Raw genomic sequence first — 21,569 nt, forward strand, 5'->3', positions numbered from 1 at the left:
AGGCAAAATTAGATTTGGGGCCCCTTATTACTTGATCATTTGCATGCCTACTATTCCATGTTCTAATACAAGGATGGGCAACTATTTGGAGTCGAGGGCTGCATTGGGTCCAAAATTTTGGGCCTAGGGCCCGATCTTGGAAAAAGATCCATCCATTACCTGCACAGTGGGGTCGCAGGGGTACCGAAGCCCCTTTTTTTTAGTATTTAGTCGGATTTTTGTTGAAGTTCAGTAATTTTTTTGTAGTATTACTGTAGTTTTGTACTATTTCAGCAGTAGTTTTCTTGGTAGTTTTTCCATAGTAGTAAATTATTCGTATTTCTGTAGTATTTTTGTTGTATTACGATAGTAGATTATTTGTTGTAAGTGTGTAGTATTTTTGTAGTATTACAGTACTTTATTGGACTCCATCCGGACACCGGTGTTGTGGAATGCTCTTCCCCCTGAGATCCGATCTGCAACCTCAGTGGAAATGTTTAAATCTAAGCTTAAAAGTTAAAACTCACTTCTACTCTATAGCATACGAATAACCTAAACTTCTTATATGTAAAAACTTGTGAAGCCCTTAGAGACTAATCGTGATTAAGGGCTATACAAATAAAAATGACTTGACTTGACTTGACTTGGCTTTAATGTTGATGGTGTTTTGTAGAAATATTATATTATCATTTTTTTCATGTTTTTGTACTATTTCTGTTGTATTTTTAGTTGTTCTATTGTAGAATTTTTTTATGTACATCTGTCGTCTTTCTGTAGTTTTATTTTGGTAGTATTTCTGTCGAATTTCCACGGAAGGATTTTTGTAGTATCATTCTAGTTGTATTTTTAAAGTCTTTCTGTTGTAATACCTTTGTAGCAGTATTTCTGTAGTAATATGTTTCTGGTAGTGTTTTGTATTATAGTATTACGAATTGGTATTTTTGTAGTATTTCTGTTGACGTATTTTTGATGTATTTCTAAAGCAGTATTTTAGTAATAGTTTTGTACTTTTTTGTAGTATTCCATAGGATTGTTTTTGTAATATTTCTTTAGTAATTTTGTAATATTACTGTCATTGTGTTTTTGCAGTAATTTTGGGGTAGTATTTCTGTAGTATTTTGTACCACAATATTTTTGTAGTATTTCTGTACTATTTTTTTCTTTTCCGAATGAAAGCAAAATAATATCTGAAGTTCCAGTTTTTAAGCACCGTATTTGATATTTAGTTTTGTAGTGCTTTTGTAGTATTTCTGTAGAAGTTTTTTTTTTGTAGACACACCAAAGTGACCATGGGGACAAGGTTGACAACAAAAAAGTTAACCACTCTTTGAGGTCCCCTAGTGGTCGCGGAACCCTAAGCAGCCGCTTAGTTCGCTCATGCCTAATTTTACGTAACAGTATTTGATTCCAAATCTATCATTTTATTCCTACATTTATGTTAAGGTAATGTTGGTATTATACAAAATTATGCAAGGACCTCAAATTTAGCGACTAGCCTTCCTAAACGGAGTTTGCATGTTCTCACCGTGATGGCCTAAATTTCCTCCAAGCACTCCGGTTTCCTCCCGCATTCCAAAAACGTGCATGACAGGTTAAATAGCCGGTCCAAATTGTCCCTAGGTGTGAATGAGCGAGTGAGTTATCTGCCTTTGTGTGCCCTATGACTGCCTGGCAACCAGTTCAGGTTGTCCCTACTTCCCAAAAGATGGCTGGGATGGGCTCCAGCACCCCTGCGACTCTACTGCTGATAATAGATGGATGCATGGACTTTCATGGGCAAATTTAATCCCCCCCTACACCCCCCCACACCCCCCACCCCCATCCCCCATTTTCCTGCCCAGAGCCTTTGCTCGGAAAATGCTGGTCTACTTGTGATCCCAAGATCCAAGAAGAAATCTGCAGGTTTAAGAGTGTTCTCCATTCGGCCCCTAAACTGTGGAATGCTCTGGATTGACTAGACATTTAATTGATTTCCAAAAGACGTGTTCTTATATAAGCCTGACACATTTACATGCCTCATTTGATACCAAAATATGCTGTGTGTTGTAATGCATGTGCTGTAACACGTTGAAATGTTATAAACACTATTAAATATCAACCCAATTTTCACAACACGGTGTATTTATGCTAAAAAATACTTTAGGTTTTAAATTATCACAGCATCACTGATGATGTGGGTCAAAATATCAATTTTCCTCAACATATTTAGATTTTTTAATGTGATCATTATCAAATTACATTTCTATTTTGTAGTTTGGTCAAGAAACTCTTCTATACACACACTCACACATGTAATAGAATTTGTGTGCTGATGTCTCTTACTTTTTCTTTGATTAACATTAAGGTTTTTGTCATCGTTAAAATACATTCTTTAATATTTAGCGTCTCCTAGTGTTCAAAACTTAATTCATCCAAAAAAAACCACAATATCGGTTTGAATAACAAGCATATAAACATGATTTTTTTTAAATACTATTGTAGAGAAATAAGTATTTATTTTGCATAACATGAGGCTCACATAGAGGGAGCTGAAAAGATTAGCTGCCAACTTGCTGCTATGGGTACCCCCAAAAAGAAAAACCTTGTGGCAGGGTAGGCAAAAACAAAGAAAGGAACATGTGTGCCTAATTGTCAGAGTCTCCATAATTTTTTATTCATCCTTGTGCTTTTTAACACTCATTTTTGTTTGCACTACACAGTCAGTGACATCTGTTGGTCAAATAATACACACTGTCTTTTTAAGTTGCGAAGACTTACAACAGGATTCGGGACGTACGGCTCGCCGTGAGCCAGATGTGGCTTTTTGTGAGTACATCTAGCTTGGAGATAAAATCAAGGCCAATACATTCTTCTCTCTACTTTTTCAGTTTGTGTGTATGCAAAGCCAAATCAACTAAAACCTTTGGTTTTGTCCAAAATATATAGGGCACACTTTTTACTAGTTCACAGTCATGCCTTTTTGGCTGCACTTCTCTATGGCATCCTGTTTGGAAGCTCATTAAACAATGTATGCTCACCGTTGAGACACTTTGTGAAGAAAACCCACACAACAAACAGTAAACACCCAAAAACGCAAGTGGAGTACCCAGAGCAATTGGATTGGGTGAGCAGTTGGCGTGGGTGGATCTCTGCACACGTAGCACACTCCCCCTAAGTACATGACTACATTACTTATCGTTAATTATCTGCAGTAACAGCGAGAGAGGGACACATTTTAAATGGTATATTTGTTGGTATGGGACATGGGCTCTTGCATTATAATTATTTCATAGATCTTGTCAAATCATTAAACTTCACACTGCGAAAACAATTGTGCTTAGGAGTAAGCTTTTGTCTGGAGAAAGAATGAGCGAGCTAAGCGGCTGCTTAGGGCCTCGCGACCGCTAGGGGGCCCTCCAGAGCAGTTAACTTATACATACTTGAATAGATACAACTATTTTTTTGTGAAATCGGTAGAAACAGCAGTGTTGGCCAACAGATTTCTTACAGTGATGTCATAAATTACTTTGCTTTTTGAAAAGCCAAGAAACACAAGTTCTGAGGAGTAGATAATGTTGAGGGAGAATATAAAGGAGCAAAAAAGTCAAGTCAAGTCATGTTTATTTGTATAGCCCTTAATCACAAAGAGTCTCAAAGGGCTGCACAGACCACAGATTATTGCAAACCACAGCCTATTATGACAGCATCCCCTGATCTAAAACCTACATGAGGGCAAGGAAAAAACCCCAAACCTAAACATTGTTTTCCTCTGTCCATTTGTACCTCAAAGGCCTTGCACATTTTAACAGGGTTTTCAGATGTATGTTTGTTCAACTACAGTCTATAAACCCGATGTCTTACCTTATTCCAGGTACTTCTGCACATTTACATAATCATTTAAGTATTTATGCGATGTTTTAAAAATTAATTTTCTGAAAAACAAGTATTTGAGTTTAATTCAGTTTTAGTCAAATAGTTGTTGCAGTTGATTCAAGACCAATAAATCCTTTCTGTACATCTGTGCAATTATACACTTGTTTCACTATTTATTTCAGTTTTAATTCAGTACATCTGTTATTTATTTAAAACCCAGATTGTGTTTGAAGTAAATACTTGGATTATTGTGTTACTTTTAGATGGCTTTCAGTATCCCACTTTGTACTATATCACTTTGAATATTTATTGTGAATCGAACGCTTTCGCCGTTGAATTGTGTACCATTCAGATTATAAACCATAGGTAAAATATCCCTGGCTTCCCTTGGGTGATTTATGTCCAGTGGCTTGCAAAGCTATTTGGCCCACTTGAACTTTGTGACATTTTGCCTTATTTCATACTTCAAACAAATAAAAAACGAAATAGTGGGTGTGCAAAATTATTCAGCCCCTTTACTTTCAGTGCAGCAAACTCTGTCCAGAAGTTCAAGTGAGGATCTCTGAATGATTAAATGTTGATCTAAATGACTAACGATGATAAATGGAATCAACCTGTGTGTAAACAAGTCTTTCTATACATGCACCTGCACTGTGATAGTATCAGAGGTCTGTTTAAAGTAAATCTGGCCTTTATGGAAGAGTGGCAAGAAGGAAGCCATTTCTTAAAGATATCCATAAAAAGGTGTTGTTTAAAGTTTGCCACAAGCCACCTGGGAGACACACCAAACGTGGAAGAAGGTGCTCTGGTCATATGCAAAGCAGCACAGCTCATCACCCTCAAAACACCATCCCCACAGTTTAACATGGTGGTGGCAGCATCATGGTTTGGGCCTGCTTTTCTTCAGCAGGGACAGGGAAGATGGTTAAAATTGATGGGAAACTGGATGGAGCCAAATACAGGACCATTCTGGAAGAAAACCTGATAGAGACCTGAGACTGGGACGGAGATTTGTTTTCCAACAAGACAATGATCCAAAACAGACCTCACTCCAATTGAGAATCTGTGGAAAAAAATGAAAACTGCTGTTTACAAACACTTTCCATCCAACCTCACTGAGCCCGAGCTGTTTTGCAAGGAGGAATGGGCAAAAATATTAGTTTCTCGATGTGCAAAACTGATAGAGAAAGTTTAAAATATCCAATAAAGTGTTACACTTCATGATTGTGTCCCACTTATTGTTGATTTTTCACAAGAAATTACAGTTTTATATCTTTATGTTTGAAGTCTGAAATGTGGCAACAGGTCACAGAGTTCAAGGGGGGGCAAATAGTTTCGCAAGCCACTGTATCAATTTCTGTGTGGCCAGTAGGGGAAGTTGCTCACTCTTCCAAATATTCACTTGAAAGAATGTTTCTGCAACTTTTGCAAATCTGTTGTCTGCTTTTGTGGCCTTAGCCACTGTGGATTGCTATCTAACTTCAATAGAAAGCTCTTACATCAAGTATTTGAAGCGTATTAGTAATGACAGAATAGTACATGGAATGAGTAAGAGTACGTATGCAAATGATCATGTAATAAGTGGCCCCCATCCCTAACCCCCATCTAATTTTGCTCAGGGCCCCATCAAAGCTTGGGTCGGCCCTGGGAGAGAGGGTTTAGTGGTTTTGTTAAAGTTTATCCTAAAATATAGTATGGTGTGACTTCCAAAACAAAATGTATATTTTGCTTTAATGGCTCTTTGGGTCAAAATGGTTCCCGACCGCTGATTTACCATGACCCAATTGTTATTGTTGGAACTCAACGTGTGTTAGTTTTTTTTGTCACTAGACAAAAAAAAATGATTTTCCATGTCAGTTAACTTGCTACATAAACTACATTTTTATATAGAAATGGTTGGTTGGTTGGTTGTATCCTTTACCCACACGGGTCATAGGGGCACTATTTTCTGTGGTGTGTCTGGTGGTGCACTTATCTGCTTCAATTAAAAAAAAAAGGAAAACAGACATAACACGTTTTTCAAAACTTGCTAAGGAAAAAAATAAAAAGACACATCGAAAGTGTCTGAAACTCATATGACAAAAAGTTAACGGACACCGGGGCAGACAACTCTGAAAAGTTGCCTGCTCAGCCATAAAAATGCCTGCCCCATTTTTTTCACAACATGAAACGCAATAAGACGACTAATCGCAAAAAAAACAACAACATTGTTGCAAAGTATTAAGGATTGATAATCAGAATATATAACAGAACACTTTAAATTTAAGTTTATTATAAATCTACATATCATATTCATTGCATGTATATGACATCGCTGTTTTCCATCTGCCATCACTATGTACCTGTATTAACTCATCTTCATTCGTCCAATGTTTGCGTTGCATCGTCTGCTAAAAGCCACGTGAACTCCTCTTTCCATGATGCTTTTAATGTACGTTTACGTTTCATCATCCATTGTGTTAGCTTCTTTTGAATCTTTCTTCTGGGGCTGAGGTTTTGGCTTGATTCCTAACCACTTATCCATTTTTCTTGTGTTCTCTGTGCGTCTACTTTGGAAAATGATATGAAAATGCACGACCTTATAACGCTCGAAGTTATTCGATGCAGGCTTCTGATAGGCAATTTGCATACTCGGCAGCCAAATGAGCCGAGATTCCCAAACCGAATGAAGATTTCGAAATCGGAATAAAGCAAACGTTTGATTTGAATTTTTTTTTTTTCTTTTTTTCTTGAAAATGTTGTCGGCCACCCGGGAAGATAAGGTTTTGTAAGTTGTACGCCCGACGTAAAAGATGCACGTCACGGGCGTCCGGGCAGACGTTATTTCTGACACTGCACATTGACTGTAAATAACTTTATTAAACGTTTTCCAAAGCAAACAATGATTTGTGTGCACAATTTAAATTAAAATTAATTGAAAATGGATCTCACTGTGTGCCATTGGGGCCCGCGAATGCGATTGACTCCCATGATTTTTTTTTAATGCGCTGGATAAAAATATTTTTTACAAACAATAAATAAGCAATATAACAAATACAATACAAACACAAAACATGTTCAGTATAAATAATAATAAATATGAAGCGTGTGCATAAGGCTTTCATTTGTTCATCATTTAACAGGTCAGAACCCTGTCACCTTTTTCTCCTTCTGCTTTTTCACTAAATTACTACCACAAAGTGCACTCGGTAAAGTAAACAAATTAACACTGATACAAATCGTCACACACATACAAATGCACACAATCTAGCAACCAGGAATCGACACAAAATGGTAATAACGAAAAGAAAAGTTGTGCACAAAGGTCAACAACACTGTTTAAATTGCAATGGTACATGAATAAATTTCCATCAGTCCAGCTGCAAAAAAATATTTGTTTGTTTTTATTGTAAATAAAAAAAGTATTTGAAAAACTTAAAAATATTTAGGTTTGGATTACTTTTAACCCAAAATGTTTTTTTTTATTAATAACAGTAATTGATTACAAGGTGACAATTTCGTTCAGCTAAAAATTATGACACCTGGAAAGGAGATTTCATAAGATTCTAGTTTGTTATTTTGACTATTACATACTGCTTACTTCATTTTATCTTTCGGACAATTATGTTGGTGTTCTATGAATCCACACACTCTAGGAGATTTAGTAAAAAGGGCTCAGAGGTTGGGTTTGGGGGCTTTTAGAACAGGTTGGAACTATTCATCTGAGGTCCGGACTCTTTCCTGTTATCCTAGCAAAATCAAAATCCACTGATGCCTTCTTTTCTTATTTTGAGTGTCTATTAAACTGTAAACTTAACACAAGGATGGTTTAGCATTAACTTGACAACAGAATAGCTAAGGATCCAACCGATTTGTCATTGTGAACAGCGAATAACCCGAAAGCGCTACCCAAATGTTTGGAATAGAAAGATAAAAATGCATTACGTTGCATTAAGCATTGTTTCCATATTGTTTGTAGGAGTTGTACAAATAGTAGTAAAACATTGCACCATTGTATACATGCACACACGTTGAGAGGAGGTTCATTAAATTGTATTCCAAGTTCATCTTTGAGTTTCAGTCCAATATCTTAAGACTTATAACAAAAATGTAGAAATAACGGTTAGAAAGTACTGAGAGAATGCATTTGTAGAGTCAATTGTATATAAGCAGAAGAAGCCCTTGAGTGAATGTGGATAAAACCCTCCTTTTAAAAATTGCAGTGATAGTTGAGCTCATGTCTCAGTTGTCGCTTACTTCCTGGGTAGAAGTGCTGCCAGTCTTTGCTTCTTGATAGGCAGGAAGTGGATCTCCTGCGAGCTGACTTTCTTCAGCTTGACGGCTCGGCCTTTACCAGACGCATTCCTCTGTGCCGCCTCAGGACCGTTTTGGGATGACGGGGGAGGCAGTGGGTGCGGGACCCCAAAAATCTGCTGTGGCATCCGCTTCCCCTGGTCCTGTTTAATGGAGAAGTTCTTGGTGGACACCCCTGACAAACCCTTGATCTTCCCGCACAGGATGGTCGGGATTGCGTCTTTGACAGAGACAATGACCTTGGGCGTCTGTGAGGTGCTGACAATTTCCAAGTTGGGCGACGGCACAGAGGTAGACCCACCTGCAGTACCATCCACCGTCCACTTGTGCTGGCGATTGAAATTCAGAGACGTCAGACGACCGAGGATCTTCGAGTCAAGGCTTGCGCTGCGTTCCAGAGACCGTCCGGGGCCGTGGTGGTGTTTCCTGGACTTGGGCACCGACAAGTCCAGCACGCTGTCTTGGTGCTGTGGACTGAGGTATTCCTGTTTAGGTTCTAAAGGGCAGGGCCCTCGCATGGATAGATCTAGGACTTGAGGGGAAAAACTTTTCTGTGCCAAATCCATGTCCAGAGGGGTCTGAGTGTTTTTGGTTTCCATGTAGACGGCTTTGGGTAGATTACTTTTAGAGTCCTCTGTCTGGGGAACTGGAACAGGTAGAGGGATTGGCAAAGGAACCGGCAGCGGTATGACAACAGGGTACGGGACCAGCAGAGTGTTAGGGGGAACGAGTGGGGCTAAAGGAGCTGGGTAAGCAGGTGGAAAGAATGCTGACCCCGGTGATTGGCAGGTCCCTGGAGAGGTCTGTGGTGGGAAAAGATCCTGCAGGATTGCAGCGAAAGCAGGATTTTGCAGAAGGGAGAGCAGGTTGGTATCCTGAGTGGGAATCGCTGCCGACTTCTGCTCAACAAAAGACAACGAATTTGGACACAGGATGTTGTTGGGCGGGATCACGGCAGGTTCCAAGACCAGCGGAAGGGAAACTTGATTGGAGGCTGTCAGCAGGTAAGGCGCCGCCCCCATCGGATCCAGTTGTGGCCCAGAGGGCGCCGCCATCTGGAGGTGGATAGGGAGCATAAGCGGGTTCTCTCCTAAACACACGGGGTGCAGGACTGTGGTGGCCATTTTGACAGCCACGTCACTGGGCGGTGCAACAGCATCTACTGAGCCGGGCATCTCTGCCAGGTCTGGCTTCTTTAACACCTGGGGAGCAGGTGGGATTAAGCCTTTATCCTCCTTTTCTGAAATTTCTGCTTCACCCGCCATGTTGTCCTGGGACAATTCATTAGATGCTTCCATAATTCCAAGTATTCTAGTCTTCATGCAGCGCTAGTGGCTACACTCCGACATTGTCCATTCAGGAAAACCTGAAACATAAAACACATAAGGTTTAACATTCTCCTTCAGTAACTTACGAGCAGTATTGGGACTAACGCACGTTCCTGGAAGGCATTTACAGTAATCTTTCATTCATTGCGAGGATTTAATTCCAAAAAGGTCCCTCGATTGTCAAAACCCGCAAGAAACCTTTATTTATTTATTTATTTATTTATTTATTTACTCCATTACACATTAAAACCAAAGAACAAACCCAATTTACAGACTCAGGAATAAAAGTACTGTACTTTATAAGGTTTTTTTTTTTAATAAATAACTTTTGTGCTGCTGTATCACCCTAAAGTATTAAGACCCCGATCTACTTTACTTCTATTATATTTTGTTGCCTTTACGTGGACGACAAAAATGTGGTGTGAAAAGAACATTCTTAAGAACAAATACAAGTATTGTACTTTAGGGTGGCCTGGAGAGGGGATGGGAAACACCAGGCTGTACTTGCCCAAGACACATCACAGGAAATGGTGCCCCTACAGCCCTAGTGGTTAGTGAATCCAACCAACCAACAACTGTCAAATTACAATCTTCAAAATAATATTTTTACTAAAAAGCACTTTTGATGTGTTACACAGAATTCAGTATGATAGCATGACTAATGCGGCACGGCAGCCTGGTTGTTTGCGCGGAGCCCCACCGTGCAGAGGACCGGTGTTAAATTACAGCTACTGCAGCCTACCCGTGCAGAGTTTGCATGTTCTCCCCGTGCCTGTTTGGGATACCTCCAGGCACTCTGGTGTCCTCCCACATTCCTAAACTATGCGGAGCAGATTAACTGGCCGAACCAAATTGTCTCTAGGTGTGAATGAGTGAGTTGTCCATCTCTGTGTGCCCTCCGGCTGGCAAACAGTTCACGATATCCCCTGCCCACTATCTGAAGATGTCTGGGATGGGCTCCAGCACCCCCGTGACCCTACTTATTCAGATAATCTGAATGTTTCAAGACTATCCCCTCTACTTCACATGATATTTTCTTATAGTGTCCTCTGATTTTGAGTAATCTTGCTTTAATTACATTGACACATACATCCCTCATACCGCCAGTGGTAACGCCTCAAGGGTGTTTATATATTCTTACAAAACACAACTGATACAGTTATCAGGGTTCCTACACCCTTTTCAATGCCAAATTCAAGCACTTTTCAAACACTTTCAAAGCCAATTTTTTAATTTTACGGTGCCTTTAAGGAAGAAATCTAGCGGCAATCAAAATATTGTTTTGCCTTTTTATTTTTTACATTGATGACTAAAATAAAGGCTTTTTCTTGCTGCTAGCTCATACTTTGTGCTATTTTGAGCTGTTCCTAGCTATGATCTACGTTTTTTATGTGTCAATGGGCTGGTACAAACTGACATAAATTCTGCCATTCTGCTTCAACAATGCATGCGCAGCTTGGTTATGTCACTGGTTTACAAACACAGAAAGGGCTCTAAAGTTGTTGGGTATTAAAAGTCCAATACCTGAGACAAAAAATAATAATGTAAGTATAAAAAGCAAAAAAAAAAAAAAGCCAAGTTTGGACTATCATAGTAATTGCTCTGAAGCAGAGTGGATTCAATCATAGAGACTGCTAATCTTTTGCTTTTTGTTTTACTAATTTCAATCTATATTTTAATTGCAGTTTTTTTAGAGGATCTGTGTCCAAATTGAATTAAATAGAATTATAAATACTTTTTTTTTTGCATTTTGTAATTTATTTACAGCACTTAAGTATTAATATTTTCAATTTTTATTTTATGTTGTTGTTCATTTTAGGTGTGCAAACAACTAAAATGCATTTGCAAAACATATGCAATTATTATCCATCCATCATCTGCACCGCTTATCCTCAGAAGGGTCGCGGGGGTGCTGGAGCCCATCCCAGCTATCTTCGGGAAGTGGGCAGGGGACACCCTGGACAGAGCAATTAACCTGAAATGCATGTTTTTGGAAAGTGGGAGGAAACCACAGTGTCCATGGAAAACCCACGCAAGCAATGGGAGAACATGCCAACTCCGCACAGGAAGGCCGGTAGCTGGATTTGAACCTATGACCTCAGAACTTTGTTAGGGACACGCTAATCAATCAGCGGGCGTGCCGCTCCATGCAATTAGTAATTACTCAATCATTTGGTGGATAATGTATTATTGATAATATACCATCAAAAAAATCTGAGGAGTGGTAAGGGAGCTGAAAGAGCCGAATTTCTAAATAGTGCTGTCCTATGTGGTGAAACCAATAGGGGACAGTAATGCTTCATAGGACAACGGCATAATTACAAGGCACCTGAGCAGTCGTCTTGGCTTCATTTTGTGCACTTTTCGAAAAATGTTCTTCATTTATTGCGTGGTCAATAGAGGCAGACTGCCAAGAAACACGGTAATGGCAAGAATTTCAATCTTTTTCAAGCACTTTACCCACAATTCAAGCATTTTCCTGAATTAAAAAAAAACATAACATTAAAATTCAAGCATTATCAAGGATTTAAAGCACCCGTACAAACCCTGAGTTATGGTGGTGCCGTCTCAAACACAGAGTACTAGCTAGAATGCTGAATTTTTTCTCATATTAAAACCCTTCCCTCCCGGCCATATGTATTCACTTCTAATTTACATAGAACAACTATAAAATAAAATACTGATATCAGGGATTAAGCTTATCTGCGAAAATTTGGTTTTGTGTCACCCGTAGCGAATGGTAGACAGTGCACGGGTAGGGGGCGTGGCTTATACTGGAATAACTAACCAAAGATAAATAGAAAGGACAAACGTGAGCACAAATTTACAGTAAAAGTGTGATTAATTTTAGTGTTTTATTCTTGCATTACATCACGCCTGGAACAACAAGAAAACGTATGGACAGTACACAGGCATTGGGCTAAAACTTCGAGGGTGTTGTAAGCCAAGGGGAAAAAAAAGGGTAAATCGGCTAAATTTTTGTTGCAAGCTCTCAAGATGGCTCAAGTTAAGAAACAAAGGGTCACTGCTTAAACATGTCAGTGTACATGTTTTCTACTATTTATTTTATAATGTGACTATTTTAAAGCAGTTTTAGGGGGTCCAATTCTAGAATTGTCATGATTACCGATGTGATTCACCTGTGCCCGCTCATTTGGCGCCAACCGCTGCGGGTTCTGATTGGCTCCCTGAAACTATTTGAACCCAGTCCTGTCAGTCCCCTGTTGTCAGTACGTCCGCGAACCTCAGTGTATACTAGGCAAGCCTTTTTCGACCCTGACTCCCACCTGTCCCGTTTTTGCTCCCGTCTACTCTCCAGTCCCGGCTTACGACCTCTTTTTGTCCTCGACTACGTCTACTCTCCCGTTCTGGCTTACGACTCATTTCCAACACCGACCACGCCTTGCTCTCCCAGTCCCGGCTACCGACCAATTTTTCCGTCCCTGATACCGCCATCACGTGCTACGGAAGATCCACTTCCGTGTTCGGATCACAATCCGAATACAAGAGCGTCTTGCTTCCCGTGTCCAGAGAACACCGGATCATGGGCGCAGCCCTTCCTCTTTCCTTCAATAAAACCTGTGGTACGCTACGCAATTGAGTCCCATTTCCATTCTGGTCCTGACAAGAATATATTGTAATTAGTAACTAGATAGTTACTATCAGAGTAGTGCGCTTCTTTTTGTTGTCAGTAATGGAATTTCTTCTTGAATTGTCATTGTTTTCGTTTTTTTTTAGTAACACGCCCAATACTGCTTACTAGTAGTCTGTCGAGCTCCATTCATCTGGAGTTACTGGAAGATCTGATGACACATGTGTCAATTATTCATGGGTGGAGGGGTAACAACACAACATGCAAATGGGTGACGTAGTACCAAACATGCTCTGCTTGAGGCCAGGAAGCGATACTGCGTTTATATTTTAATATCGACAGCCCCCATTTCTCTTTCTGCAAGATAGTATGACTTGGGAGTTCTTTCATTATCCATGACATTTGGCCACATGGAGTGAAACTTCTCAAGGCTGATTACCCAAGAGGACCAAAACACATTACTCTAGATGTAGTATTTTTTTGATTCTGTTTCTTTGCTCTTCATACAAAAACTACTCATAAACATAAATACCTGGGTGTGCAGCTGGACAACAAACTGGACTGGTCTGCCAACACAGAAGCTCTATGTAGGAAAGGGCAAAGCCGACTTTACTTCCTCAGAAGGCTGGCCTCCTTCAACATCTGCAAAAAGCTCCTGAAAATATTCTACGAGACAGTAGTGGCAAGCGCCCTCTTCTATGCGGCAGCGTGTTGGGGAGGCAGCGTCAAGAAGAAGGATGCCTCTCGTCTCAATAAACTGGCTAGGAAAGCGAGCTCTGTTGTGGGCAAAGAGCTGGACAGCCTAACAACAGTAGCTGAGAGACGAGCACTGAAAAAGCTGAAGTCAATCATGGACAATCCATCGCATCCACTACACAGCATTATCTCCAGACAGAAGAGCAGTTTCAGCGACAGACTGCTGTCACTGTCTTGTACTACGGACAGACTGAAGAGATCTTTTCTTCCTCATGCCATGAGGCTCTTTAACTCCACCCGGCAGAGTAAAGGCCCACATTAAACCACACCACCTACATTGGATATTACCGAATCTTACTGCAATATGTATTCTGTGTAGCACTATTTAGTTACTCTATATAACACGCTACAGTGGGCATTTGCACGTCACACTGGGTATTTGTATATTGCATTATTTTGGCTTTGTATATTGCATTCTTTTGGCTTTATTATTGTACTGTTCTCAGCTCAGGGATGCTGCTGGAAATGTGAATTTCCCTTCGGGGATGAATAAAGTATCTATCTATCTATCTATCTATCTATCTATCTATCTATCTATCTATCTATCTATCTATCTATCTATCTATCTATCTATCTATCTATCTATCTATCTATCTATCTATCTATCTATCTATCTATCTATCTATCTATTTGGAAATAAGCTTGTACGCCAGTTTAACTATAGCTCTAATAATTATTTAAACTAATTTAATTTTTTAAAATAATATTTCATTTAAAAATGTACGCATCAGTAAAAGCTAAAAAAACATTATTTGTTGAAATTATGCCAAAGTTTTGAAATAAACTATTTGAGTGCAGGCTTTCTTTTTTCTAAGACAATGGGAACTGATACTCTGATATTTATGTTGCAAATTAAACTTAGTAAAATCAGCTGTAGAACAGTTTAAGTGTGCGAAATCGCGCACTGCTTAATGTAATAGGCAACACTAAATTTACTGCAACTGAGGAAGGAACTAAGAAATATGCTAAAATAATTGTTTGTGTTGTTTATTTGGTAAATTAAACAAACTTTTTAAAAAATATTATTTGTTTTAATTCTACATAGTATGTCTTGCTGTGAGTAAATAGGTGTTGCTTTGTGTTTGTAAGATTATGGTCGCTTAAAGCCACATTGTGTAACAATTGCCCACCAGATGGCCTGATAAAAATGGCATTCAGCTATGTAAAAGAAATACAAATTACTCGACCTATGATTTTTTTTTTTAGAAACATTTACATTGGTATGATAGTGCATGTATTTTTGCTTAGTATTCAAATCAATGTTTTTTTACTGAATGAAAGTTTTTTTGTTCCACTAGGAGGCAGTCAGAAAGATCACATATCATCTCCAAGTCACCAACATGGTATGATTTATGCATTGGAGGGATATATAAACAATTTCATTGTTGAGAAGGTCAATGAAAAGCTTCAGCTTTAGGCAAAAATATACAGGTCACAATGCAAAATGATAAACCTCAACTTGTTATCATCACAGTCTTAAACAACAAGATAGAAGATCAGCATTGTTCATGCACAGCAGGGTAAGAAATGTGATTCCCCTTTAACTAATTGGGGCGGCAATAGCTCAGGAGGTAGAGCGATCGTTTTAGGATTAAGGGATCCCAGTTTGAATCCCGGCTTGTCCGTGTTACATGCCGAAGTGTCCTTGGGTAAGACACTGAACCCCCAATACCCCCAATAAGCAGGTTAGCGCCTTACATGGCTGCACAGATCACGGCCGCTATTGGGAAATGTGAAGCACAATGTAAAGCGCTTTGGGAAGTAATTGACTTGAAAAGTGCTATATAAATGCAGATCATTTCAGATCATTTTAACTAATTAACCTAACTTGTCATGACTTGTAAAATAGGCTCTGTTAATGCTACTAGCTTTTATTACTCTAAACCTAGCTTGAAGCTCTGTGTTGGCCTAGATACATTTTTTTTCACTCATGCATTATTACCAAAGTACACTGAGCTAACAGGAAACAAAGTGGCATGAGGTCTAACACCTCCAAGAGTTAACGTTTTAGATGTTAACGTTATAATTTTATATTGCTTGAAATACTATGTTGACTTGCAGAAGAACAGATGTAGAGATTATTATTCACGTTTTTTACGTTGAGTTGGTGCTGTGGACAACCACATAGCTTTATCCAAACCAGACACTTGTCTTGATTTAAATGTGGCTTTGGAAAGGGTAAAAAAATCCCACCATCACCTAGTTTCTCAGGGTACCTCATATCAGATTTGCATGTACCCCATGCACATAGTTTGACCATTTGTTAGTTTAAAATGTAAGACAAAAACACAAAACCGAAGAAAAACGAACGAACTGCAATGTATTTCTATGGACGAGGAAATGTCCGAGTTTATGGGTTTACTACGCGCACTGTGATTGGCTTATCACGTTTGAGGGCGGGGCTTAGCCATAGGTAAATTGCCTGAGGTTGACAAGTATGAGATAAAAGAAGTGTAAGTGAGCTAGTTTATTTCGTGATTCAAATAAATCTGCCACTATCATTTTTTTATGTCAAATACGAACTTGAAGCTCTAAATATTTTTCAACAAACAACAATAATGGTATCTAGGCGTCAAGGTTAGGAGCGCAAACACAGGGGCGCGCGTGACGGAGGCGCGCATCGGTTGCCATAAGAACAGAAGACGGACAACCTCAAGCTAGCCCGCTAACCTGCTAGCTAACATTGCGCTAAATACCCACGAACGCTTCGTACAAGCACAACAACCAAACCAGTCAAATCAGAACTCGAAGCTATAAAGGCACAGCATTGTATATTTTAATTACATTTTAAAGATAAAAGCCCAGCCTACATCATTCGCCTCCTCCCCGTAACGTCGCTCCATCAGTTAAATGTTAATCAAATGTACTCACCTCAATCACATTACAAGAGAGCGACACAAATAAACAAAAATAAGCCGTTGGAGTCCAGCCAGTAAAGAGTCGCCTCGTAATTTTGGAGGGTTGCAAAATAAGATGTATTTGTAATTCAAACAGATTCTAGAGAAAAAGAGGAGGATTTATCTCGTCATTGCCTGTCTCCCTTCTTCTTTCCAGTGGCTAAGTGACGCCACGTCGGAGTTGCGCGCGCAGGATCCACAATGGCCACGCCCCTTTGGCAATTGATATTGGATTTTATTAAAACGAATATTTCGGTGTTGTTTTTATGGACTCACGGAATTGATATATGTAAATAGATGCTTCTTACCTAATGCCATTGCGTTGTAACATCTCCATACAAATAAAAGTGAAATCATAAATGGAATATGTGACATTTCTTCCATCCATTCAAGGGTGCAGATTTTGTCTTGACATTGGTGGGGACATAGCACTTTTTAAAGGGACACTGTGTAATAAATTTGACCACTAGCAATAGCTGTACTGACTAGTGCGACTGAAAACAAGTGCAACAAAGCACAGGGAATTCAAACTACAGAGACTCAAAGTGACCAAAGCACAAGACATAAAATGATGCATTTTAGTCACCTTAAGTCTCCATAGTTTGCATCCTCCCTTGTGCTTTTTAGCACTCATTTTTGGTTGCACGGTGACATTTACTGGTCAAAGAGAACAAACTATCCCTATAAAATAGCAGTCCCAATCCCATTATACTTGGGGGTTGCTGGAGCTTGGGTCCAGGTGAGGATCAAATAGTTTTTTCCATGAAAGAAGCTTACGATGAAAACATTGCACTGTTCTCAAATATCGTTTTCATTACAAAAAAATAACCTCCAAGAATAAAAACATGACAAATGAAAATAAAATAAAAACAAATTATTCGGTAATAAATGAATCATTCACTGCACTTACATTAAACTTTCTTGTAAAGGGTGAGGGCTTCAAACTACCATTCTGCGAGTTTGAGACTCCTGCTTTAAAACATTCATATATATATATATATATATATATATATATATATATATATATATATATATATATATATATATATATATATATATATATATATATATATATATATATATAAATCTGGATGGTTGGGGGCTGGGGGAGTCGTGAGGGAGGATAAAATATGCAGGGATCCCCCAAGGTCCCTATCAGTCTGCAGCAGCCTCGGGCTCAGCCTTTAGGCCCACCAGGGAAAAGTAGGGGGTGCATCTATATTGTTCCATTGGGAGGTACTTTAATGCACTATAATGAGTCTACCCGCCCCCCCAAAAAACGCCCAGATGGGAGATTTTGCTGCGGTTGCGTATTTTGTTGCGTCTCCCTGCCCCCTCCCGAAAGATTTGAAGTAATTGCTTCTTACCCTGAGGGCACATTTACTAGTATCAGTATCAACATTTCTGGATGGCTTTCTGCAAAACTTATAATTAGAAATATGACCCCCTCATATGCACCAATGAAAATGAAAATCCTCTTAATACCATACTTTCTGGAGTATAAGGCGCATCTATAAACCCCGAATTGGCTAGAAAAATAATAGTGTGCATTATTTACCAGTAACACGGTGGATAAAGTTGGAAATGCAGTTCCAAATACAGTGGAACCTCTGTTTTCGACCATAATCCATTCCAGAACCCTGTTCAAAAACCGATTTGTTCGATCACCGAAATCATTTTTCCCATTAAAAATAATGTAAATCGTTTTAATCCGTTCCAACATCCTGAATGTTTACCCCGAATGTTTAACGTAAACATGAAGCTAACCCAGGCTAATCGTACGTTCGTGTTATCGTAATCTTCCGTACGAAAGATTTCACTAACATGAACGTATATAAAAAAAAAATCAGGTCGTTTACAAGTCATTTGGCACCCGGGTCTCCACAACAAGTGGTGAGCGGTTCATCGGAAAGGGAGCTCCGTTCCAACACCCTGAAAGTTGGGGTCCGTTACAACACCCTGAATGTTTACCTCGAATGTTCAACGTGAACAAAGCTAACCCAGGCTAATCGTACGTTCGCGTTATCGTAATCTTCCGTACGAAATATTACGCTAACATAAACATGTAAAAATAAAAAAAATCAGGTCGTTTACAAGTCATTTAGCACCCGGGTCTCCACAACAAGTGGTGAGCGGTTCATTGGAAAACGGGGCTCCGTTCCAACACCCTGAATGTTGGGCTCCGTTCCAACACCCTGAATGTTTAACGTAAACATGAAGCTTACCCAGGCTAATCGTACGTTCGCGTTATCGTAATCTTCCGTACGAAAGATTACGCTAACATGAACGTGTAAAAATTGAAAAAAAAGGATAAAGAAAAGAATTATGAATAGGATTTCTTACCTTTGTGGTGGTCAGCAGAAGGCGCAGGTGGACGGTGGAGCTATTATCTCTTTCTTAAATGCAATAGTTGTACGCATTACTTTTCTTTTTTCCCCTGTAGCAACTTTGCTGCTTGCACTGACTTTTTTCAGAGGCATAATTAGGGGCTAAAACACTTCGTACACCTATATTAAAAGCGAAAGCAAAACAAAGCACATCCGCACGCGATAACAGTTGGTCAGGAAAAGAGCGATCTACACCCGTACGCCGCTCAGCATCGCACCCTAGCGTACGCACTCACGCATTACCAGCGTTTAAACTCCGATTTTTTGACCGAACAGCAAAGCAAGAATTTCTCGAAATTTTTGGTCGCACTCCGATTTGTTCGAACTGAGAGGCGTTCGAAAACCGAGGTTCCACTGTATATGATACAGCATTTAGTAACCTTTCTGCTTTGAGAAACACAGACTGGTCTTCTAGTGCCCCTCTAGTGCCACCTTGTGGTTAATATGTTAATTATTCGCAGGACTTTGATGGAAACATTCAAAGATTGTGGTAACTTTTTGTACAAAATTACATACTCTTGTTGAAGTGTTTTTTATATGATACTGTATACAATAACTGTTCTGCCTTTGAGAAACACATAGTGGTCTTCTAGTGCCCTCTTGTGGTTGGTTTGTTAATTTTTTTTTTCACAGAACTTTGATGGCAACATTCAAAGATTGTGGTCACTTTTTGTACAAAATGACGTACTCTTGTAGAAGTGTTTTTAAATGATATTGTATACAGCAATTGTTCTGCCTTTGAGAAACAAATAGAATGATCTTCTAGTGCGCTCTTGTGGTTGACATGTTGTTTGTTGCGATAATCAATTTTAAGTCAAGTCATGATTATTTGTATAGCCCTTAATCACAAGAAGTCTCAAAGGGCTGATTTTTGTGTAATTTCCTTAATAGTATTTTTGTAACATTTCTGTAGTATGTTTGTAATATTTCCATAGCAGTATTTTTATGGCGTAGCATTTTTGTTGTATATTTATAGCGTTTCCATAGTAGTATTGTGTAGCATTTTTGTAGTATTTTGTATTATTTCCATAGTAGTATGTCTGTAGTATTTTTGTAGTATTTTCATTGCTGTATTTTTGTAGCATTTCTCTGTGGTCAAACCCAATGTCATGGTAATTTATCTTCTATGAAATAAATTAATTTAATTTAGATGTATTTTCTATGCAACCCCCACTGTAGTTTTAAATCCATTTGCCTTTTATATAAAAAATGTATCACAAAAGACTATTTTTTGGTTGGTATCCCCTATAATCCGGTGCACCTTGTAGTGTCAAAAACACGATAAATATAATTACTATTTTAAAAAAAGTTATGCATCAACTTTTTTCCAAGCAGTCACATTTATTTCTCCTTTTGTAGACTACACTCTTCGTTTACTAACAAAATAAATACAAGACAAAAAGTATTTTTCCCCAGAGGTCAAAAATGTACACAGTTCATGTAAACACATTTTTTGTACACTGTTCACTCAACGCGCAATGAAATTATACACTTTTGTACAAAAACGAAATATATCCGCAGAGTGGTGTTGTAGTCCACCAAAAAATGCATCTTTGTCGCTGATGAAAAACAAAGTACAGCAAAAAAAAAAAAAAAACAGAGAAAGGTCACAAAAATCACTTTATCAGTGCTTTAAAAAAAGCAAAAGTTGGAATGCCTAATTTTTCACGTACCCTGTTAGCGTCTCAGCAACAATAACATTTTTGTGTGTATTTGTATTCACAAAACAAGTCGAAGGGTTTTAAGGCCAAGCAGATGGTTTGGAGTAACATTTGCATATAGTTTCTTTTTTTAGAGGAGGCAAAGTGTGTCTAAAAATGACGCACACTGTGGCTTTTCATAGTTGTGGTATAGAACAATAAAGATCTGGATAAAATAGATTATTTGATAGAGTCAAGTGATGGGGGCGGGGCTTGACACAGGGGGAGGGGCTCACTACATTAGAATACAACCTGACTCCGACATACAAACACTTACTCAACCGTTTTCAAACATTCTTAAAAAACACACCAAGTCAACCAAACCCAAAAAACAAAACGCATTTTTTCAAAGCAAGGAAAACATGCTGACCGTCTTTCAAGTCCTTTGCTCATCCCGTCGATTTTCCACCTCTGCACTTTCCATCAGCTTTTCTGATTGTTCCCCTTCGTAATGCATATTGACAAAAAAACGTCGGGGAAAAGTCTAATCGTTTCAATTTATTTGTCAAAAGGGTCCAACTTTTGGTATATTCATAGAATACGTACGTGAATATTTGAGAGAAACTGAGAATAGAAAAAAATTATACAACACAATCAAAGGGACAGTGTGATTTATGAGACCACTAGATGTCACTGTATTTTGTAGTGCAACCAAAAAATGAGTACTCGAAAGAATGAGGAAGAATACAAAATGCAGAAACTCAAAGTGACCATACTGCAGTATTTTTTCTTATGGTTCAGTAAAATTGCCACACACGGTTTGGTTTGAATTATTTTTAACCTCA

General features: G+C 38.8%; 1 protein-coding gene across 2 annotated transcripts; it reads right to left on the reverse strand.

The window, feature by feature from the left end:
• Positions 1-6,670: 6,670 nt before the first annotated feature.
• rai2 (retinoic acid induced 2) lies at positions 6,671-16,846 on the reverse strand. 2 transcript variants are annotated; one of them, XM_088350266.1, is made up of 3 exons: positions 16,672-16,846; positions 13,577-13,686; positions 6,671-9,490 (listed from the first exon to the last, which is right to left on the reverse strand). In XM_088350266.1, exon 3 carries the CDS (start codon positions 9,444-9,446, stop codon positions 8,064-8,066), a length of 1,383 nt encoding a protein of 460 aa, XP_088206392.1. In that variant the 5' UTR covers positions 9,447-9,490; positions 13,577-13,686; positions 16,672-16,846; the 3' UTR covers positions 6,671-8,063. The 2 variants fall into 2 exon arrangements, with proteins under 2 accessions (XP_088206392.1, XP_088206391.1); XM_088350265.1 differs by lacking the exon at positions 13,577-13,686.
• Between the last annotated feature and the right edge of the window lie 4,723 nt (positions 16,847-21,569).

This window comes from Urocampus carinirostris, chromosome 12 (genome assembly GCF_059441175.1).
Source record: "Urocampus carinirostris isolate Australia breed hairy pipefish chromosome 12, RoL_Ucar_1.0, whole genome shotgun sequence".
Lineage (NCBI taxonomy): Eukaryota > Metazoa > Chordata > Actinopteri > Syngnathiformes > Syngnathidae > Urocampus > Urocampus carinirostris.